The sequence below is a fragment of the Pinus tabuliformis genome, chromosome 1_2 (assembly GCF_031772625.1).
Source record: "Pinus tabuliformis cultivar Carrire ecotype Pingquan chromosome 1_2, CPIR1, whole genome shotgun sequence".
Taxonomy (NCBI): domain Eukaryota; kingdom Viridiplantae; phylum Streptophyta; class Pinopsida; order Pinales; family Pinaceae; genus Pinus; species Pinus tabuliformis.
In genome coordinates, this window is record NC_142298.1 from 660,639,384 (window position 1) to 660,661,415 (window position 22,032).

General features: G+C 39.5%; 1 protein-coding gene across 4 annotated transcripts in view; it reads left to right on the forward strand.

Annotated features, from left to right (window-relative positions):
• LOC149207414 (metal transporter Nramp3-like) overlaps positions 1 to 22,032 on the forward strand; it is a 372,782-nt gene that overhangs the window by 267,646 nt on the left and 83,104 nt on the right. For 3 of the 4 annotated variants that reach the window (XM_089395716.1, XM_089395714.1, XM_089395715.1), the window contains 2 exons: positions 17,459 to 17,590; positions 17,808 to 17,903. In XM_089395716.1, coding sequence (XP_089251842.1) covers positions 17,459 to 17,590; positions 17,808 to 17,903 — 228 coding nt within the window. Of the gene's footprint in view, positions 1 to 17,458; positions 17,595 to 17,807; positions 17,904 to 22,032 lie in introns of all 4 variants that reach the window. The other variant, XR_016252623.1, reaches the window with a different exon arrangement.

Sequence of the window (22,032 nt, forward strand, 5' to 3'; positions counted from 1 at the left end):
TCCTCTGTGCCCCACACAAAAGTGAAGAGTCCTTAGCACCATACAAGGCACCGTCTAGTGGCCTACCAATGCCACCTCCTCCGACAAACTCCTGCCAGAGTATGTTGATCACCCAATGATCACGTGTACAAAGGCCATACCAAGAAAACCAAAAGAATTTGTTTATAAAGTGGTCGGCCATTGGTGCTGTCTGAGACTCCCCTAGCGAATGTGCACGCTCAACTGCTAGGTCAACTGCACCATCCCGGTTGTAGTCAATTGACATACTTGGGAAATGATAGGTCGTCCCACTTGGAACCTAATACCAGACTGCGTTGCTGGTATCCCCATTGCCTAGAAGCTCCTGCTGAGCTACACCTAGGTCCTCTACCATCTCCATATCCCACTCCATAGGGTACCAACTCAGAATCTCTCGCCATCCAACCCCAAGAGAGGGATCGAATGCACGAACTCTTGCACATAGAACAACCCCAACATGTGGGTGCGACACCTTGTGCAACTCAGGTCGTCTCATCTCGCTATCCTGGTCCATACATAAAATCTGACTAGGTAGGTCTGTCTCTCTCTGTCCAATGGGCCAAGGTAACCTAACAGTGCTGCCAACCCTGTCTATGTATGCCCAAGGAGGGTTGCTCTCACGCTTCAACATGCACTCTAGCTACACCAGTAGGGAATCCAATCGCTTCCCAACGTGAGTCAATTTGGCCATGGACTCGGCACAAACCACTCTCATGCCCTCCAGCTCCTCGTTCTGTTGCAGAATAGCCTCACGCACTAATGTGACCTTCCTTTTTAATGTTAGAAGGTCGGCCTGAAATTGGTGGAACTGCCATGGGCATCTATCACTTGTAAACTCAGTCACAGCTCCAGATACCTCAGTAACTATTGGCATCTCGTCCATGGGTGGCTCCTCTTCAACAAATGGCTCTATGTGTGTAGGCTCTATCTTCTCCACCAAGGTGTCAACTGGGGCTATCAAAGAGGTCTCTAATAAAGGTGACTCCTGTGCCACATCGGGTATATCGATGTGCTCTTCACCATCCTGTGGGCTCTCAACATCATGCTCAACCTCCTCCATAGGCTCCAGATATCTAAAGTTGGGTGCCCACCAGCAAAAGCGCCCCCTGGTCTCACCCTCTAACTGTCTCTGTCCTGCATGCTCCTTTTCAAGAGACCTGGTGCCCTGATTTGGTCGACTTTCCCCACATGATGTAGATGGCTACAACCCCATGGCCTATTCACCTCGAACGTCTCTAATGTAAGGGTGAGGGTGGGTTTGGTCTGTCACCCTCCTCAACTGGGCCAACTGCTCATTGTCCCAATGAATTCTACCCTAGAATTTCTGCATACTGGATTTCCCTTGAGCCATGGGTTTGTCTTCGATTTCACCCGTCACTGCACATTCATACCCAAAGCTTCCATGATCTTCTGGCTAGTTTCCCACATCTGAGCCAAGATCATGCTCTGATACCACTTTAATGTTCCAAACTAGGAAAAATAGTGCTATGCAAACAATAAAAACAACACCATAAAATTGAAACATTTAGTGTACACCCATAAAAAGTCCAAGAATAACCAACAATTGAGCCATTTTATTATAATCTGGGAGAAAAGTACAATAATGTGGAAGTGGTGCACCTGGGCTTGCCTCAAGGGCAAGCATGATCAAGCCCGAGTGGTACTATGTCAAGCCTAGATGGCACAAATAACTGCTGCAATGATGCCTTATGTTGCTCTTGTGAAATTGTGTTGTTTTCTACAAAGATGCTATTGGAAACCCCACCTCTGGTGCTCAAAAAGTTCTAGGAAATTAATCCCAACCTCTACGCAAGAAACCCACAATAACCCACGAAGGAATTGGCCAAATGTTGATCTCAGAATTTTGGCCCAAATTCCCCTTAGCTCCTCTCGCTACTGGCTAAGTTGGGACCCCTGTTTGACCCCTCAGATCTGCCTAGAAAATTTGATAAAATTAGGAGTGTGATCCTTTCCCAAAACCCAAAAAAAACCCAGAAAAGGTTTCCCCTAGTTCCAGCATTCAATAATTGACCCTTCACAGCTTGGTCCTCCTCCAATTTCGAATTCTGCTACTGTGACTGGTCGTGTCAATCTTTGCTCTCCCAACTCCAACAATCCTCTCAAATGGCCCTCCAAATGATCTCCCAGCACCGCAACTCCAAACTCCCTTGGATGGTGCTGCCCCAAAGAGTCTCACTAAAATGACTGTGCAGTCATGGAGGAGATGATGCAGACCTGTGTAGGATGGCCCTCTTGTCTGTAGCTACCCTCTATACTCCTGAAAATGATGAAAGGATGCTCCTGTCTCCCTAACTTCCCGGAGTGCCTCAAGCTGTGACTGTGCAATCCCTGCACTGTTGTAACTCCCCCTGCTTCCGGTACTCAAATTATAGTTGTTGTAACTCATCTCCCTGCTACTACTACGAACTAAGATGAAGAAGATCTCCCTCCTAGGGCTGGCACTCGAAGTCCATCGAAGCAAGGGTTGAGATCTCCGCTCGAAGACACTCATGTGCTAAATAGCACTGTAACCCGGCTAAGCAACTCGAGCAACTAAGATTGAGTTCAATATGTCAAGATAGGATGTCCAAATGAGGAGAGCTTCCTTATATAGATTTCGTGGAGCACTTTTCCCTCCATTTTCCCTTCATCATGGGTCCCTCACCTAACCGTCGATTTCCCCTCCATGCAAATCAACTAGGGAATGCGTATTCCCCTAGTATGGGTGGCCCCCACATATACTTAACCACATCGAATTAACTTCTACTAAGTATAGCCTCCTAATAAAATTGAATGGGCCCCCGTCACCTCCAAAATTGGCCCCAGAATGTAGCAATTAATACTATTCCAAAATAATTTAGGAAGGGACATGACAGTGGTTCATAGCCTCCTCCATCTGCCTCCGACTCCACACCATCCTTTGGCTCACTGTCTGAAAATACCTCTATGTAGTGGGCCTTGCCCTTGGTACACCTATGCTTGGATGCCCAAGGCTCTTGGCATGTAAAACATAAGTTCCTCCTCTGGAGGTCTCTCTTAGTCTCGTCATCCAACTGCTCACGTCCTGGCATCTCCCTCTATGGAAGGGGTTTAGTATCTCTACCTCTCTGCGGAAAAGTATGTCTCGTGGGTACTGATACTCTAGTCTTGGAGATTGCCCCTTGTAAGTCTTCAGCCTTGCTCACTGCATCATGAAGTGATGTAGGTGTATTCGACCTCACCAACCCACACAAGGGCTTAGTTAAACCGCCCAGAAATAGGAAGACTCTCTTGGCCTCTGATAGATCCGACACTATCACTAACAACTTTAAGAACTCTGCTATATACTTCTTTGGGTTGCTTGTCTGCTTAAGCTGGGTTAGCTCTCTATAACATATCTCAGTGTCTCTCAGGTCAAAACGGTTCATCACCCTTTATGTAAAATCCTCATAAGAGGTTACACTAGCATGCCCCAACCTAGATAGCCCATGGAACCACTAAGGTAGCCATTTTAATGGCTTCCACGTCTATCATTTGGTTGAGATGAAAATATCTGTCGAGTTTCTCAACCCAAGCTTTGGAAGTGCATTTAGAAGAGCCATCGGAGGTGGGAAGGAATAAGCTCCCAACTATGCGCTACAAATCAAAACTATGCGCAGAGGTTTCGTCAGTTCCTTTCCCTCTATTGCCATGCTTGAGATGGCAAAAGTCCTTAATGATTATAGAAGCTCGAAATTCTTCCCCCATAGACTGATACTCACAGAAATAATCCCCTAAGAGCATCTTGTCCATGTCTGGCTGTTCCCTAGTCCTTGTAGCCAAAAATGTGGGCATAGTAGATCAGGGTGGTCCACTGTAAATGTGAGGATGGCTCTGAGGGTTGGTACTGTCAACATGATGGGATTTGCCTAAACACTCTCCTTTGATCAACTCCCCATGGCTTCCCTTGTTACGATATTGTTGCCTCATCTCTGCCAACATTTCCTTTTGCCCTTGTGCCATCTCTTTCTGCCCTTATGCCATCTCATTCAAAACCTTCAAGAGGCTCTGGAAAGTTGCATCCTCCTTACTAGTGATCCCTATGAATGTTTCCACTATTTCCTTCTCAGGAACCTTCGAATCTAGGCTAATCTCCAATTCCCTCTCTTTGCTCTTGTATCTATGATACAATCAACCGTACATTGTCCGCTATTAGATTTCAAACGTACCAAAATATAACAAAATACAATATTTTATTAATTGATTAAATGATGAGTTACAGGGTTGTGGTGGTGCTCCTTTAATAGGAGTTGATTGGCCACACCCAAAAGAGAGAGACATGTCCCTTAGGAACTGGAGTCTCTTCGATTTAACTAAGTTTATTTAATAATTTGTTAATTAATTAATTTATGCTTCATTATTTTAATCAATTTAATAATATTTAAACATTAGTTTTTTATGAATTTTAAATTCATAACATTGCCTTCCCCTTGGAAATGCTTTGTCCCCAAAGCATGGGTAATGCTGGGTGTTGCTGAAGAAAACGTTTAGACTTCTAGGACGAATCTTCCTCTGGTAATTTCTTCCATTTAATGAGGTGCTCCTTTATTGTCTTGGATCGTAATGCCTTCTCCCTGGTAGTGAGTATGCCTTCAGGTTCTAAGATGATCCTCCCTTCTTCATCGGTCTCTGGTATCTCTGTTTGGGCTATTTTCTTTTGCCCCAATACTTTCTTGAGATTTGATACATGGATGGTATTATGGATTCAACACTTATCTGGCAACTTCAATCCATAAGCTACACTACTACTTTTTTTGATTATCTGGTGTGACCCATAGTATTTAGGTGATAGTTTATTTTTCCCTTGCTGTTTTAATGGTAATTGCTTATAAGGTTGGTGTCTGACAAAAACCCAATCTCCTTCTTCGAACTCTCTTTCAGTGCGATGTCGATCGACCTGTTGTTTCATTCTATTACGTGCCATCATTAGATTCATTTTTAATAAGTTAATGATTCTTTGGTTTTCTTCTAAGTGGTTTTTGACGGCTGGAACCCTAGAATCAATAGTGCAAAGTCCTTCCATCTGGGTGGTTCATAACCACAAAGAGCTTGGAAGGGTGTCGTTTTAGCCGACATATGGTAGGTGGTGTTATACCACTTCTCCGCCAAGTGTAGCCACTGAGTCAACTTATTTTGTTTATCAGCGACGAAGCAACGAAGATATGTTTCCAAGCATTTATTCACGACTTCAGTTTGACCATCTGTTTGGGGGTGATAAACTGAATTCATGTTGAGGGATATTCCTGCTTGGTGGCAAAATTCCTTCCAAAAACTACCTTTGAACTTTGCGTCTCTATCACTTACTATAACTTTGGGAAACCCATGTAGTTTGTATATGTTTTTACAAAACATTTCTGCAATTTGCTTAGTGGTGTTAGTTTTTTTGATGGCCACAAAATGGACATATTTAGTGAGTCTGTCGACTATGACAAATATCTTATCCTTACCATCAGATGCGGGTAGTCCTTCAATGAAGTCCATCGAAATCTCTTCCCATTTCTGGTTTGGAATGTGTAGCGGGTGTAACAACCCTGGGGTTGGTATATTTTCACTCTTATTCCTTTGACACACATCACATTCTGCAACATATTTCTGAATTTCCTTTCTCATTCCCTTCCAATAGAATGATTGTCGGATTTTGTAGTAAGTCTTGAAGAATCCGACATGATTAGCTGCAGGAAAATTGTTAGATTCTTTTAAAGTTTTCATCTTAAATTTGGATGTTGGTGTTAGGTAAATTCTACCTTTGTACCATATTATGTCATTCTTCCACTCCAAATTGGTATATTGATTGATTTTTTAAATCATGAAGTCACAATCCCCATCCTTGGCATATTCGACTCGTATTTTGCCCAACCATTCCAGAACAACTATCATGGCGACACATGTTGTGTTGTCGTCATCCTTATGTGAGAGTGCATCAGCTACGACATTCTCCTCCCCTTCTTATGCAATATTTCTAGGTCGAAAGATGCCAGCTTCTCCATCCGCTTTTGTTGTTCGGTTGATAATGTCTTTTGTTGAAGGAAGAATTGAAGACTGTTGTGGTCGGTTTGGATTGAAATTTACTCCCAAGCAAGTATTGGCACCACTTTGTTAAAGCATGTATGATGGCCAACATCTCCTTTTGGTATGTTGATTTCAAACCTTCTCGTTTATTAAGTTTCCTGCTTTCAAATGATATCGGGTGGTTATCCTACATTAATGTGGCTCCAATTCCAAATTCCTAAGCATCACATTTAGCTACAAACGGTTTGGAGAAGTTAGTAGTTGCTAGCACTGGTGTGGTTGACATTACTCCCTTTAAATTCTCGAAACACTTGTCTGCTTGGTCATTCCACTGAAAAGCATTCTTCTTTAACAGATTGGTCAGGGGTGCTATCAGATGTGCATAGTTTTTTATAAATCTTTTGTAATATCCAGTTAGCCCTAGAAATCTTTTTAGCTTGGATATGTTCTTGGGCTTGGGCCATTTTTTGATTGCCTTGATTTTGTTGGGATCTAATTTGACTCCTTCCTTGGATATAATGTCCTAGGTATTGAACTTCATTTTGCCCAAAGGGACACTATGATAACTTGGCGTAGAACTAATTCTTTTCCAATACATGTAATACTTCTTCTAGATGCTTGAGATGTTCTTTCCATGTCTTATTGTAGATCAGAATATCATCGAGGAAAACTAATACAAACTTCTATAAATATGGGTGAAAAAGTTCATTCATGGTTGCTTGGAAGGTGGCTGGTGCATTTGTTAAACCAAATGGCATAACTTTAAACTCATAATGCCCTTCGTGAGTTCTGAATGTTGTCTTTTCGATGTCTTCTAGTCTTACCTGTATTTGGTAGTACCCTGATCTTAGATCTAATTTCGAGAAGTATTCTGCATCGTGTAGTTTATCTATCATTTCATCAATGAACAAAATCAGAAACTTATGTTTGATAGTGATTTTGTTTAACCCTCTGTAATCTATACACAACTGGAAGGACCCATCCTTCCTGATCAATACTACGAGTGTAGTGTAAGGACTTCTACTTTTCGTAATGATTACTGTTGATTCGGGATAGCATCGGATGTGCTCTAGCCACAAAATTTGGTGGAGAGGTTGGGGCACATGAGATCTCCATTACCCAAAAGGGGTTTGGGCCGATTCTAAACAGTTAAGGAGATATTAAAATAATTAATATTTTTAATGGAGTCCCTAGGTCTAAACTTAGGGAAAATAAAATATTAATGTGTATTAATATGAAACTGTGTTAGAATGGTCCAAAAGACATGGATCAATCTAGATCTAATCTTAGCCATTGATTAGGGACTTAATCTCGACCGTTGATATGTCAACAGGAAAAGTATAAGAGGAGGCTTGAGGGTCACTTGGAGAATACACCAGAGTGATCAGTCATTCTATTCTCTAGAGTGGGGTTTGCTAAGAGAGATAGAATTAGTGATCGGGAGATGCAGCTGAGGGGCATTTGAGTACAGAGAGACAGAGAGGTAGAGATAGTGCTGGGAGAGCAGTGCAGTAGCCGGGGAGAGTGACGTAGAGCCAGCCAGGGCTCACGCAGGGCCACGCATAGGTAGTCGGGAGTTGTGCAGAGCCTTAGAGAGGCCAGCGTTGCTGATGTAGAGGGCGAGAGGGCTGATGCAGGGCCTCCTAAGGCTGACGTAGACCCATCGGGGGTGACGCAGGGCCAACGTTAGGCAGAGAGGGACTGACGCAGTCAAGAGAGACGCTGACACTGGGGTTTCTGGTGCAGATTTGTGCTGAGTAGCTGCCGGAAGGTTTATCCAGGGTTTCAGCTAGGAGATTTGTCAGAAACTGAGAGGTTTTACTGCCAAGGAAATTCTTTGTTGGGTAGGCTAGTTTCGTCACCTAGATTGTAATCTAATATTGCTTAATAAGAAAACTCTCAGATAGCTGCACCGGTTTTCCCACATTAGGTTTTTCCGGGGACATTAGTCCAAAAATAATGGTGTCATTTGGTGTGATTGTTTCTGTTTCCTTTAGTTGTTGATCTGTAATATGTTGAGCATGCACTAGTGTTTATTTTCAGTATTTACATTGTAAATAACTTGTTAAGTAAAATAACAAATTGGTAGGAATAAATCAGATAAAGTGCATGGAGGGTTTCTAACTAAGTAAACTTAGAAACTTTTCGTAATGATTCCATGCTTCAACAGATCTTGTATTAATCATTCTATTTCTGTCTTGTGGTGATGTAGACAACGATATGGTTTAACATTTACCAGTGTCGAGTTTGGTTTGACTTTGATGATGTTCAATTTGCCTTTCAAGGGGTAATTTCATCGGCAGATCTTGAAAAACCTTCTTGTATAGCTGGATCAAGGATGAGATTTCTGATGGTTGGTGAGTCCCTTCTATCGATAATAACACCAACTGTTGACATTGTGCGACAAATGTTGGGGCTCCATTGCGAATAAGTTTCTTCATCTGCTGAGCGGAGATGACTTGAGTTGGTGGAGCTTGAAACCCAAACAACTTATATTTCCTTCCATCCAATTTGAATTTAATGAACTGCTTTTGGTGATTTGTTGAATACGTGCCTAGTGTTTGTAACCATTGTATCCCTAAAACGACGTCTACTCCCCCTAGGGGGATTGTATAGAAACTGGACTCCATTTCATATTCGCTTAGTTGCAACTTGACTTTATGGCACTTGCCTACTCCATCTATTCATTTTCCATCTGCTACCATAACTTTTAAATCTGCTACAGGGTAAGCAAAAATGTTCAGTCTTTTTGCAACATTGACATCTACAAAGTTTTGTGTACTCCCTAAGTCTATTAGAACGATAACATTTTGCTTCTTGATGTGACCTTTAAGCTTTAGTGTCTATGGCGAAGCTGTCCCTGTGATGGCTGCCAAAGAAATTCGTGGCATATCCTCTTCTGATTCTGGATTAGGGTTTGCATTTTCTTCATTGTTCTCTTTGTTAGAGCTATCTTCTGAAGATTCTTCTTCTTGTTCTACTTCGCAGTTGTAAAGTTTTTGTGTTGCGCATTTGTTTCCTGCGTAATACTTGTCTCTGCATTTCCAACATTAGCCATCCTTTTTTCTTTCAATACTAGATTGTTGTTTCCCCTCATTGCACATTGGTGGTGGAACATACTTGCTAGTGTTCTTTGACGATGGTTTTCTGGACTTCCCCTTGGAGTCTGCTTGTTTTCTTGTTACCAGCATATGGTGCCTTGTGGAGTTTATATTTCCGTTCGATAATTATAGCTGAGTGTCTGGCATCCTCAATGGTTTTGGGTTTATGTAATTTTAATTCCTCTCAAATATAATCTTTAAGGCCACAACAATACATTTTTAATAGTTCTTCATCTGAGAATCCTCTCTGCCTTACTGCTAATACTTCCCATTCGTGAGTGTATTCACTCATTGATCCTTTTTGTTTCAGGTGAATGAATCTCTCGTAGACATCATCCTCCTCCTCGTCATGAAACCTTTTTAGCAGGGTGTTTTTAAATTTTTTCCAATTGAACGAGCAACTTGTACATTTAGACGACCACCACAGAAACCAATCATACGCTTTTTCTTCTAGGTAGTTGGATGTCGTCATGACACTTTTTTGTCGCTGAGTGGAGGGTTTGCTAAAAAAATGGCGTCCATCTTATTTACCCATATGAGGGCGCCTTTATAGTTCTTACCATCATACTTAGGTAATTCATTTTTGATTTTAAGATGGTTCGTTTCGAAAGATTTGGTATAGTACTGGCTTTCTTCAAAGTGTATTTGCGGAATTCGTAGCTTTTCTTGCATCTGGAACTCCTGATCTGGCGAATTTTCTCCTTTTGGGGTTTAGGGACTTTGCGTGGCTGAGGGTGGATTGGCTCCTTTATTAGACTAGCTCTCCATGCCTTTTATGGCTTGGATATTTTGTGCCATGTCGTTTTGAGTCTTCCCAAAATCGTCTTGCTTCCTTTCGACATTGTCAAGGCGTTTCTGCAGCCTGTTGAGTTCTTCTTGATTTTTTTTTGAATTATCATCATGACCCATTTTGTTATTTTTCTTCCTAGTGGACCCAATTTTTACTAATAATAATTTTTTTAATATTTTAATTAATTATATAATAATAAATTATATATATTATATAATTATAATTAATATATATATATATATATATATATATATATATATATATATATATATATATATATAATTTAACTATATTTATATATAGTCGACTAATGTATTAGCCGTTACGACTTATCACCTTGACCCTCCGTCCGATTATGTAACCTGTTGACTGTATATCGATTAAGCGAATTACCTCCAGTTAACATGCAACAGTCCACTCTATTGTGTATCGCGAAGGGGAAAGTGGCTTCGACGTCTTGTGCAGCGGCACGGGAGTTTGCAGTAGACAAGCCGATGGTGTTTGCAGTGGGCATGGGAGTCTGCAACGGAGGTGGCAGCGACAGGCGTGGGAGGAGGCGAATGTTTGGGACACAGGCAAGTGGGAGATAGCAACGGAGGTGTGGGAGGGTTGTAGGGCCTGACGGCCAACAGGGTGACGCGGGGGTGTCACCAACCGAACTTGGCTTCGATACCACTAGTATGATCAACCATACATTGTTTGCTATTAGATTTCAAACATACTGAAAGATAAAAAAATACAATATTTTATTAATTGACTGAATGATGATTTATAGGGTTGTGGCGGTGCTCCTTTAATAGGAGTTGATTGGCCATGCCCAAAAGAGAGAGACATGTTCCTCAGGAACTGGAGTCTCTTCGATTTAACTAAGTTTATTTAATAATTTGTTAATTAATTTATTTATGCTTAATTATTTTAATCAATTTAATAATTTTTAAATATTAGTTTTTTTATGACATTTAAATTCATAACAATCTATGCCTCTGGTAGGTTATATTCTGCTTGTCTTCTAGAGTCATAGAAAATAGTTTTCCCCATAGCTGGCCAAATCACAACTCTGATACCACTGTAATATTCCTAATGGATGTATTAAGTGATAACAGAAGCAAAACTATGGACATGCGACCAAAAATTTCAACACGCACACACACACAATATCAGATTACGCCAAAAATTGCACCAAAATATTGAGCCATTTGATTAATCTAAGCATAACGGAGTACAAATGAATAGGAATAGATGAACCTGAGCTTGCTACAGCAAGCAAGACCAAACTCGGGTGATAATATGGATTCCCATGTGTTGCAAATGCAATAGATGAACCTGAGCTTGCTACAGCAGGCAAGACCAAACCCGAGTGATAATATGGATTCCCAAGTGTTGCAAATGCTCCTCTCCAACTTTTGCGTTGACCCAATAATTTTCTACTACTACTACTGAAGGTGAACTGCTATTTCTGCCCTCCAATCAGCTCCAAAAATTCTAAAAATTTAGTTGTAGGCTCCCCATGCTAACTCTAGCAAAACCCATAAAGCTATTAGCCAAAATCTAGCTAACCCAACAAGCCCTAAAAAGTCTGAAATTCCCAACTCTCTAGTTGTGCGCCCAATAGGAGAATTACTACTGAGAAACAACTCAATCCGCCTATAAAATCACTGAGAAATAATCTGCAATTATCCTCTAGAAATGGCTAACTCTCTCAGCTAAAACTCCACTCAATCCCCTAACTCCAAATCCTTTCGCAATCACTATTCTCTAGCCCAAGCCCAAGCCCAGAAAGACAGGAATTCAGCTCAGACGAACCTCCTCGTTTTAGCTCTGCAAAATAGTTCTAATCTCTAGCAAAATTAGAGACAAGTCACACCTGGAAAACCCGAAAACTCAAACCCACAGAAGTTGCCTCCCCAAACAAGTGTGAGTTCCATTTTCTGTGCCCAAAATACTTGCAAAACTGGTTGAAATATCCTTGTGATCACTTCGGAACAACTCCCCAAAATGTAGCAATGTCTCCCCTAGGGTGACACTCAAAGTTTACCAGAGGAGTTGGAATCTCCGCTTAGAAATTCCATGTGCTAACAACACTGTTGTCTCGGCTAAACAACGTAAGCGAACATGAGGATGAGAAGATAATTTGGCAAAAAGTCCCAAAATGAGGCACTCCACTTATACTTATACTTGCTCCTACTCCTCTCCTTGTGGGCTCCACAATTTGACCTCCTTCTCTCTTCCCTCCAAATTGAACTTCCTCAAGGGAGTTCGAATTCCTTCTTGAGGTGGTCCCCACATTCCACCATCCATTTAATTTATTCTTCTTTCTATTGTTTTGGAGCCCCTTTCTCACAAAATTTAAATTAGTGCCTCTTCGTCCATTTTTCCTAAGTTTTATGCCCCAAAAATGGTCCACCATCAAAATTGCAAAAATTTAGGACTCACTTAGCATAATTTAATTAGAGGGAATATTACATCCTTCGGGTTACTGTCATTGGTTCATTGGGATTTGGCACTTAGACATCTACATCCTTGAATAGGGTCATAAAACTTTGCCTCAGAGGTTGATGTAGCAAAAAGAATGAAAAAGCATAAGATGGCCACATGAAAAGAAAAAGGAAAGTTAAAATACAAAAGATTGTCGGGACATAATTAGTATGTGAGAAAAAGCCTAACATGAGCTCTACCCCTTTCATTAGCTATCACCCAATTCTTGAGCACTTGATGCTCCATCTCATCATAAGGAACGCTTGCATGTCCCAACCCTAATGAGCAAGAAACTGAGTCATCTTAAGGGGGGAAATAAATGCTATATTGTAAATGGAAAACTTTGATCCTTGAGCTAGGCACCATGTAAAAGCATTATCAAAAAGAAGTAAATGGCACACTCGAGGGGCACAAAAGGCAGGTCGAGGAAAGGGTTAACTCGTACCTTCACAATTTTTGCCTCCATTAGATTTATAAACTCAAGATGTGGACTTCCATTAGTTGGTACCCTGGCCATGGTGTTTGGCCATGAAGTCATTCTCCTCTGTTGCTAACTATTCTCAGTAACACCTATGGATTGAATGGTTGATCTTGGAAATGTCTCCTACACTTATTGGCTGGAAGCACCTAATAGGGTTGATTACCTAGCCACCCCTACAAAGGTAGGGAACACTTTTATAGGACTTGGTCTAGTTAGATATTTGAAGGTGATCTTGGTTTGAAGTATTATTATGCCCTTAACAGTTAAGTATGGTCCACTTAGATGCATCTATGGTTATTGTCCCTAATGAATGGTTGCTTTCACTTGAGTTTGAGATGGTTTTTCCAAGTGGTTTTCCACATAGTAGTTGAGGCCTTGAGGGCACATTATTCCACTCCTACTCCACATGATGCCTAGGCCATACTACACTTCCAAAGAGCATGATGACCTTGTAAATGCAACATTTCCCTTCTACAACAAAGCATTGGGCACTTTGATGATCTTGGCAGTTGATGGACACCCTAGAGCACCCTTAGATGCCAGAACATTGAGCTCATCTTGATTAGCATTAAGGATTCTTGATGATGTACTAGTGGACCCAACATACCCCCAAGCTAGCCTTGACACTACTAGATGGGAATGCCTTGATCCAAATCCCAGATGAGGATGATTGTTCCCTAGGATGATTGAAGAGGGCTTGTTGTACTTGATAAAGCCACAACGCTGAAGAGATAGTAGAGAGAGTACACTACGTTGTCTAGATGGGACCCATAGAGATGATGCAAGGCACCCAGAGATGGCTTTTGGACACATGGAGATGCTTTGAGGCTTGATTTGAGGAGCCTTACTAAAATTGAGGTTCATCATGATGCATGGAGACTCATCCAACCCTTCCATTGCACCTTTGGAGCATTTTGAGCCCTAAAAGGGCATGACATCATGTTGCGTGAGAGCTTACGATCCACATCTGTGGGCAATTATTGGCATATTTTATGTTTTGTCACCCATTTACTTTATGTCTACTCAAGGTCATGCTTATTTAGGGTCTTTAGGTTTGGATTAATGGAAGTGATAGACCTCATATAAAAGGAGGAGCACTCCATTCATTTGTTCATCACCATACTTGTGGATTTCAGCCTCTCTAGAAGAGCTCAACTTAACGTATTGTACTTTGCTACTTGAGGAGATGTGATCCTATGTGGATTTTTGCTATTGGAGACTAGTTTTTGTGTAAGATACATCTTTTTGGGATTGAAAGAAGGCATGTCCTTGGAAAATTTGTGAGTATTATTGCATATCTTTTATGGTTTTACATGTTGTGAAATATTTATAGGGTTTTCTATTTGTTCCTTGTCTAAATGCAGGTCTTTATTGAAAGTTCTTGGTAAACTGTTGCATGTTTAATCTATTTTCCTTGAACTCCCTCGAAGACCTCTTAGTGAGCATTCTTCTAGTTAATTTCTCCCCTCATAAAAAGTTTGCTAGTGTTAGGAAGTGAAAACTAGGTTGCCCCCTTACTCCATGCAAAAATTTGATATCTCTATGGTTTAAATCCCTAAGACCTCATCACCCAAGTAGGGAAAGGCACTGGGATCCCATTGATGATCAACAATCTTGAAATTTTTTGTCTTTTTCCTCTTACTTTTTCAACACTTCAAGGCAAGCCAATAGGGCCAGGGCAAGGGTTGAATTCAACTAGGGCTTGAGCTATTAAAGCGTTGGAGCTAATTTGGAAATTTTCCACTTTGCTTGACCTCACCAACTCAAAATCTAGCATATTTCTTGGTGAAAAGTGCCTCATTAGGGCTAATGTCATCAACCCTAGGCAATTTAGGGCCTTTTAAACCCTATTTCTTCATAAAGGCTTCAACTTAGGGCCTTTTGGAGGTTTGCCTTTTCCTATTGTTGATCATACCTTTAAGTAAACCTTTTTCTTGTGCTTGTATGCCTAGATTCACTCTTGTTGAATCATATCTCAGAACCGTAGTCCTCAAGTACTCTTTACAAGGCTTAGTTTGTGGTGAGTTGCTCCTTAACATAAAGAATTGTGCCCTAATCCAAATAAGTACCTTGATTAAGCCATCCACATATATCACATTGAACCTATTGACTTAGAAGACCTTTTAGGTGATACATACTAGGAAGCCTCCTATGTGGTGAAATTCCACTAAAGAGTAGGAGGTGGAGTGCTAAGGTGATAGTGGCAACCACCTTATTGTTGTGTCTTAGTTTGGCTTTTTCCTTGTGAGACCTTTCACTAGACCTACTAAATTTTGAGGCAACAACCGCCACATGGCATCAAATGAGGACATCACCATGCAATAAATATGGATCTCCAATGCACCAGGGAATCTAAGGATTTTGTCACCTGGGTTTTGTCTGACCAATTTTGATTTTTTTTTGATGTAATGCATGTGCCATGTACCATTTGATCATGATTTGAGATTGTTCTACCACTTGGAAGCCCCACATTTTACTAGACCACCATTGACTTCCCTTTTCTACCTAATGTCTTCATCTTTTGCAAAAATTTCCGTGTGGCATGTTGTCTATATTTTATTTTGAGCAATTTGAGACTAGGTTAAGTTTTGCTTTCTGGGACCAAGTGCATTGGGAAATGTGTATTTCCTTGAGAAACGTTAATTGTTGAAAAGTGAGATTGCCATGTTGAGAATTGATTGTTGAATACTGCACCAAGGTCAATGATGCATACAAATCTTAAGTCTTTGGTAGCAACAGACAAAGGTTCTAGCCTCTATGTTGTCTAAGAGGCTAAGGAACACGAGATCTCCAAAACCTAGAAAACGTTTCGTCAAAATACCTTAGAAACACCTCAATTAGATTAATTAACCAATAATTATTTCCTAAATCTAACTTAGGAAATCTAGTTAATTAAATCAAATTAATTGAGGGAGGTCGATCTTTCTCTAGAGACTTCTGGAAAAGTTAATTAACATGGTCAAGATGATCTTAGCCCTCATTGGAGATGTGATCGTGGTTGTTGAGACGCCAATAAGAGATTATAAAAGTAGGTAGTAGGGTTTGGAGAAGACATCGAGTATCATTTGAACAGTTCGACTTACCCAGTTGTAGTATTCAGCAAGGGCGCAGTTGAACCTAGGGAGGTACCAAAAGCAGGGGTTTCATAGGGATTTGGGAGGAAATTTTCCGGAGAAAATTTCCATAGTGATTTCTAGTTTCCAGAGGCAAGAAAGAGATTGATTCAGTTCGCAAAGGAGGTTGATTTAGTAGTGTGAGTTAGCTAGTTTATCTAGTGTGAGTTGCAGGATAGACCACGTTTCAATTGCCAGTTGCCAAAACTATTTACCCAAGGCAGAGCGAGTAGGTCTAGCAGCTGTTGGAGGCAGTTTTACTTGCAGGGACGATTTCCTAGAGGTTGTACGAATTTCCTAGACCCAGTAGTGCACATTCCAGCCAGGCAGTGCAAATAGGCTTAAGAAGTGCGAATTGGTTGGGAGAGGCCGAATCCTGTTGCTGAGGGAGACATTGAGTCTCCAGTTTATTTTGACAGTGGAGATCAATATTTGCTAGAGGTTTGCCATTCTACGACCAGTTGTAATTTCTCAAATTGCTGAATAATAATAAAACCCTCATCTGCTGCATTGGTTTTCCCTTTAGGGTTTTTTCTTGAGACAATTGTCCAAAAACAACGGTGTCAAATTTATTTTGTGTGTGTGCATTACTTTCTCTGTTCCAATATTTTATATTCCTCAATGTATTTTTATTTGTGAAGAATTGCAGTGTGAGTTATTCAATATTTGTCGTTAAATAAATTAACAAAAGACAAATAAACTGCATGAGTTAAGAGAATAATTTCCAGTTATTGCAGTTTGTGGAAATTTCACTTGCTATCAGAGCAGATCAGATTGGAGAAGCTCTAGAGTGAGATTGGTGCAGATCAGAGGGAGATCTGAGGCAAAGAAGAGCAGATCTGTGCAGGCCAGTCAGCCAGTGCATATACTAGAGGCAGCAGTTTGATTTCCAGTCCAGGGAGGTGATCTGGAGGAAGTGCGAGTTGTCAAAGTGAATGAGAATGAAAATGATGTTTGCTATGAGGCTATTCTTGTAAGTAATTACTAATAAGAGAAGCCTTGTAGTAGTAGTAATTTGGTGATGATTGAAGCTTCAAACGACTTTGCAATCATCCATAATCATCATAAATTGCTTAAGGTTGTTCCTGTATAACCAGAAAAGCTATGAGGTCAACAACGAATATACCCAATAAAAGCTAAAACATTATACATTTGTTTATGCAGCTTTTTATATTAGGGTAGGCAGTGGATGTTAGATTTCAGCACCAGGCCTGGTACACTGATCAAAACTGCTAAAAATACCTTTTTGTGGTGTGCATGCTTAATACTTATACAAGCTTCAGCTTATTATTGTTTTGGTAACTCTAATGTTTTGTTATTCATACGTATCCTGTGGATTCTGACTGCTTTTTTTTGCCAAAAAGTGCTTCTGAGGACTTTCTATTGTTGTTAGTTGTAATATTTTCTTATCCTTCTGATAATATGACTAATATTTCTTTCTTATTTATTACAGGGATTTTTACAATTACGGTTTGCACCATGGATTAGGAATATGCTTACAAGATGCGTTGCAATAATCCCTAGCTTGGTTGCTGCTCTTATTGGGGGCTCTAGTGGTGCTGGAAATCTCATTGTCATGTCTTCGGTAGGTATAACCCATCTTGGTAGGTTTTTCTACTTTGATATGTTGTACTTTACAGTCCCTTTGCCCTATTTTGGTCATTGGTGGACATTAATATACTTTCATTTCATTTCTTCTCTCTGTTTTACCTAAACATTCTGGCCCATTTGTTCCTTTATTAAACAGAACCTATTTGGTTTCAGCATGGTTGTGGACTGACTAATAATTATGAATGTTTCAGATGATTCTTTCTTTTGAGCTTCCTTTTGCTCTTCTGCCACTTTTGAAATTTACAAGCAACAACGTAAAGATGGGTCCTCATGTCAATTCAAAGAAAGTGAGTGAAGTTCTGAAATACTCCAATCCATGTTTTCAGAGTCCCTTTATCTGTTTCTTTTTGTTCTAAGTGCTTGTTTTCTCTATCATTTATTGTATATGCGAGAGAGATTGTTTCTGTAGATAAAATACTATGTTCAAGTAAGATATCTATGATTCATAATACCCTGAAATCAGTGTGATTCACTATGCAAATCAGATATGACTAAATAAATTAGTTACAAGACCTGTAGTAGATGTCTGTTCTAACTTAGGCATTTATGGGCTGCCTTCTTTTTCTTCTAATGTGTAAAACCATAAATATCCTGTTGTTCATTTTGAAATCTTTCGGATGTAAATCAAACAATGAGGCATCTAGCCTCATGCTTACGTGTGTGAATTGGAAAACTGTAGCAATGCTTTTCTAAGGATGCTTGATTTGTATTATGAGCTTTTGGATTATATGATCTACATGTGGTCATGTACATGGTTTTACAGTTTTGCATGCCGATTTATAAAAGTATGCACATATGCCATGTCAAATTACAGCACCGTCTTTCCAAAAAAACAAATTTTGAATGTCCTCTTTTTTCTTCTACCTATGCATGGCATTTAAGATGACAGGAAATAAATGATTTCACCTTTTGGACATGTGCCTACTGTTACACCTCATATTGTATGAGGTTTCACATTGATGGTGTTTGCAGATGATATCTGTTACCCACCCAAAGTGGGTGACCCCTAGTAGAAACGTTTCTCACATTCTGTTCAACTTGCTGGCCAACAACCCTATCTGATCTACAAATAGCTAGCCTCAAAGGCCCTCCATAATGCTCTAGTGAATGCTTTGTGACATTTAGTTTACACATCAAATGAAGATGGGTCATCCATTATAAGGTACATTAACCATGCTTGTAATCAAATGTTTTCGTTCAATGTTTAAGAACATATTAGTATGTAGTATGTACTATGAAACACAGATTGCATTAGAGAAATTTTGAGGTATATAATGGGCCACCCAAGGAATATTATAAAATAATAGTGGAAATAATAAAATAAGATTAGATCACTTCATCAAGTTTTGGTGGGAAAAAAAGAAAAAAAATACTTTTTCAACTCATCTCCCTACGATTTTACTCAAATTTCTAGTGGGAGCATTCGTTGGATGCAAAATTTAATTTTAAATCCAACGAGTACCCATGTTGCATACTTTCGATGGACCCTACTACACGAAAAATGTGTTACATCAAAAAACGTGATTGCAATTCTTCGCTCATTTCTTCAACTCCTTCCTCTGGAACATCCTTGTTTGATTCCTTAATATTAGGATCCCCCTGATTATCAACATATACATCTTGACCTGAATTCTTCTTTGAGTAGAGATTATGAATGCTTCAAATGTCATAATTACGAACACACAGCTCTAGAGTGCAGATGCAACCTTGATAAGAAATGTTATAAATGTCATAACTATGGGCACATAGCTCCTCACTACAGATATAAGATGGAATCAACCACGAATGAATATCTTGACGAGTGCAATAAGAAGGTGTGGAAAAGAAAACAAGTACAAGATGAGCAAGAAGAGCAGGAAGACAAGAAGGTTTCAACAATGATGTTCTCAAGGTCCTTGAAAGAAAAGATCATAATGAGTTAGCAGATGCATCTGACAATGACTAGAGTGAAAATGGTCCATGTAGCGACAAACACTTTAGCTTGTTGTATTTTAAATATAAAAATAAACAAATGTATCGTAAATAATATTTTATTGATATATAATAGAACAAAGATTGTTGAATGTTACAATGGGGGTCTGCTTATATACCTTGGCAGGTGCCCCTTCATGATTGGGCATGTCTTGACATGCCTTTCCATTTTAACTAACGACTATTTAAATAATCATTACTCTGATTATTTATTATTTAAATTTATTTGTATTTATTTTATTTTATATAAATTATGTTCATAACATTGCCCCTCTCTTCAAAAAGCTTTGTCCTAAAATCTTAATGGCAGACAATTTCCTTCACCTGCCTTGCTAACAATTTTCTTCACCTTGTTCATGTCATTCTTAGTAAGTGTAAGTGGTACTGTATATTTATATTTATATTTAATTTATATATATATATTATTATTTTTAAAGTAACTTTATAAAAATGATTATAATATAACTTTCTAATTTAATAATAGTTGTATTTATTTTTTGTTTTTCTAGATAGACATTGCACACGTTTGTGCAGTCGTGTCCCTTTGATATGCTCACGGTTACAATAATCTAATGGTGGACTAGTTGCTTCAATAGGATGCTCAGACATGAATCGCAATACCCATTTACTTTCTCATTCTACCAAGGGCTGATTCAGATCTAATTCGCTTGAAGAAGAGAAAAAACGAGTCATTCAAGCACAGGGAATTTGGCTCGGCCCAACTCCCATCATCTTCTCTGTTGAACCATGGAATTTCCATGATCTTCGGAATGGTAATCCTCGTATTAGGGTTAGGGTCCAGCATTTGGAACAACAACGAACCCACTGTAAACGCAATGCAGATGGAGTAATAACAAGAACTAGCCAAGCATCTTTGAGACATGATGTAACAGCAATAGCCTGCAAGGTCTTTCCTAGTCCCATTGCATATACTATGAGAGCTCGTCCACCTTGCTCCAAAACAAATCTTATTCCATTCTGTTGAAATGGCAGAAGTTGACTCTCCATGTAATTAAGGCATATTGTCGTATATTCCAAGAGGGTTCGGAAGAGCAAAAGCAACCTCAAAGGCATGTTGCACAAAATGATCCAATGATTCCACATCAACTACCACAACGTTGAATTAGGAAAGAGTTCCTTCTGCAGCTACTAAAGAAGAAACATGAAACATCCATAACCTTTCTTTAGCAACCCATTTAGATTTTGGAATACCACGGAAAGCTGCTACCAGTTGTGGTTGATATTCAAATTTAGCTGCAATTTGCCTACTTCCATGTAGAAAAATCCTGACTTTAATTTTTTGCATATTCCTTTTAGAGTCAGTCTCTAGCAGATGCTGCTCTTCCTGCCATAAGGATTGCTTGATTGAAGGAGCTTTTCCATATTTTAACTATGATTGGATAAACTTCCAACTACCAAGATTTCTTGTGGCCCAAGAATCTAGCCATACTAGTGGTGGAATAGCCTCAACAACTATAGAAAGTGAAGATATCATGTTCAAAGAATTTAGAATATCATCTAATGCATCCTTTGGAAATGTCGATACTTTCTCTTTTGCATTCCAGAGTCTCCCTGCCACAGATTGGCTAGCTTCCTTTAGTATCTCATTATAAGGGCTTCAGGTGGCAATACAATCCTCATTTGTTAAATATATTTGCACAGCAAAGCTACTTTTTGACTCAATGGACTTCCATCCAATGGCCTGTATGGGCTTGATTTTCTGCACTCATAATCTTGTGAAGATTGGAACTTTTCTAGACTTCTTTCTCCAGGACAGGTTAGTCCTGATTCATATTCTCGTGCTCCACGTAGAGAAGAAAAGTTAAGTGGAGGAATTGCATGGATACTTGCTATAATATGGGGAAGTAAACTAAGAGCTTTTACAACATTCCCCATCCTGTTCATTCATTGAATTTTTTTTACTTCTTTATAATAATCTTCTATAGAATGTTGTAATTCTTCTCTGCTATTATGCGTAAATCCTTTCCTTTTTTCCATGATTTCATCCTCATTGACATTAAGGTCAACTTCTATTGAAAGTGCTAAATCTGAAGTTTTGAAAACCATTAGGGATTCTGTAAATGATTTTTTTATTTATTGTAATGATTCTTGAATTTCACTTAACAACTCAAATTTAGATTTTCTAGACTCACCTAATTCCTCAAAATATGTCTCCATAATTTCAGGATCTAAGCTTGATGGTAGATTGTGTAGCGGATAACGTCCAAGGGTCAAATGGCTATGATACCACTGTAGCGACAAGCATTGTAGCTTGTTGTATTTTAAATATAAAAATACACAAATGTATTGTAAATAATATTTTATTGACATATAGTAGAACAAGGATTGTTGAATGTTACAATGGGGGCCCACTTATACACCTAGGCAGGTGTCCCTTCATGACTGGGCACGCCCTTTAGACATGCCTTTCCATTTTAACTAACA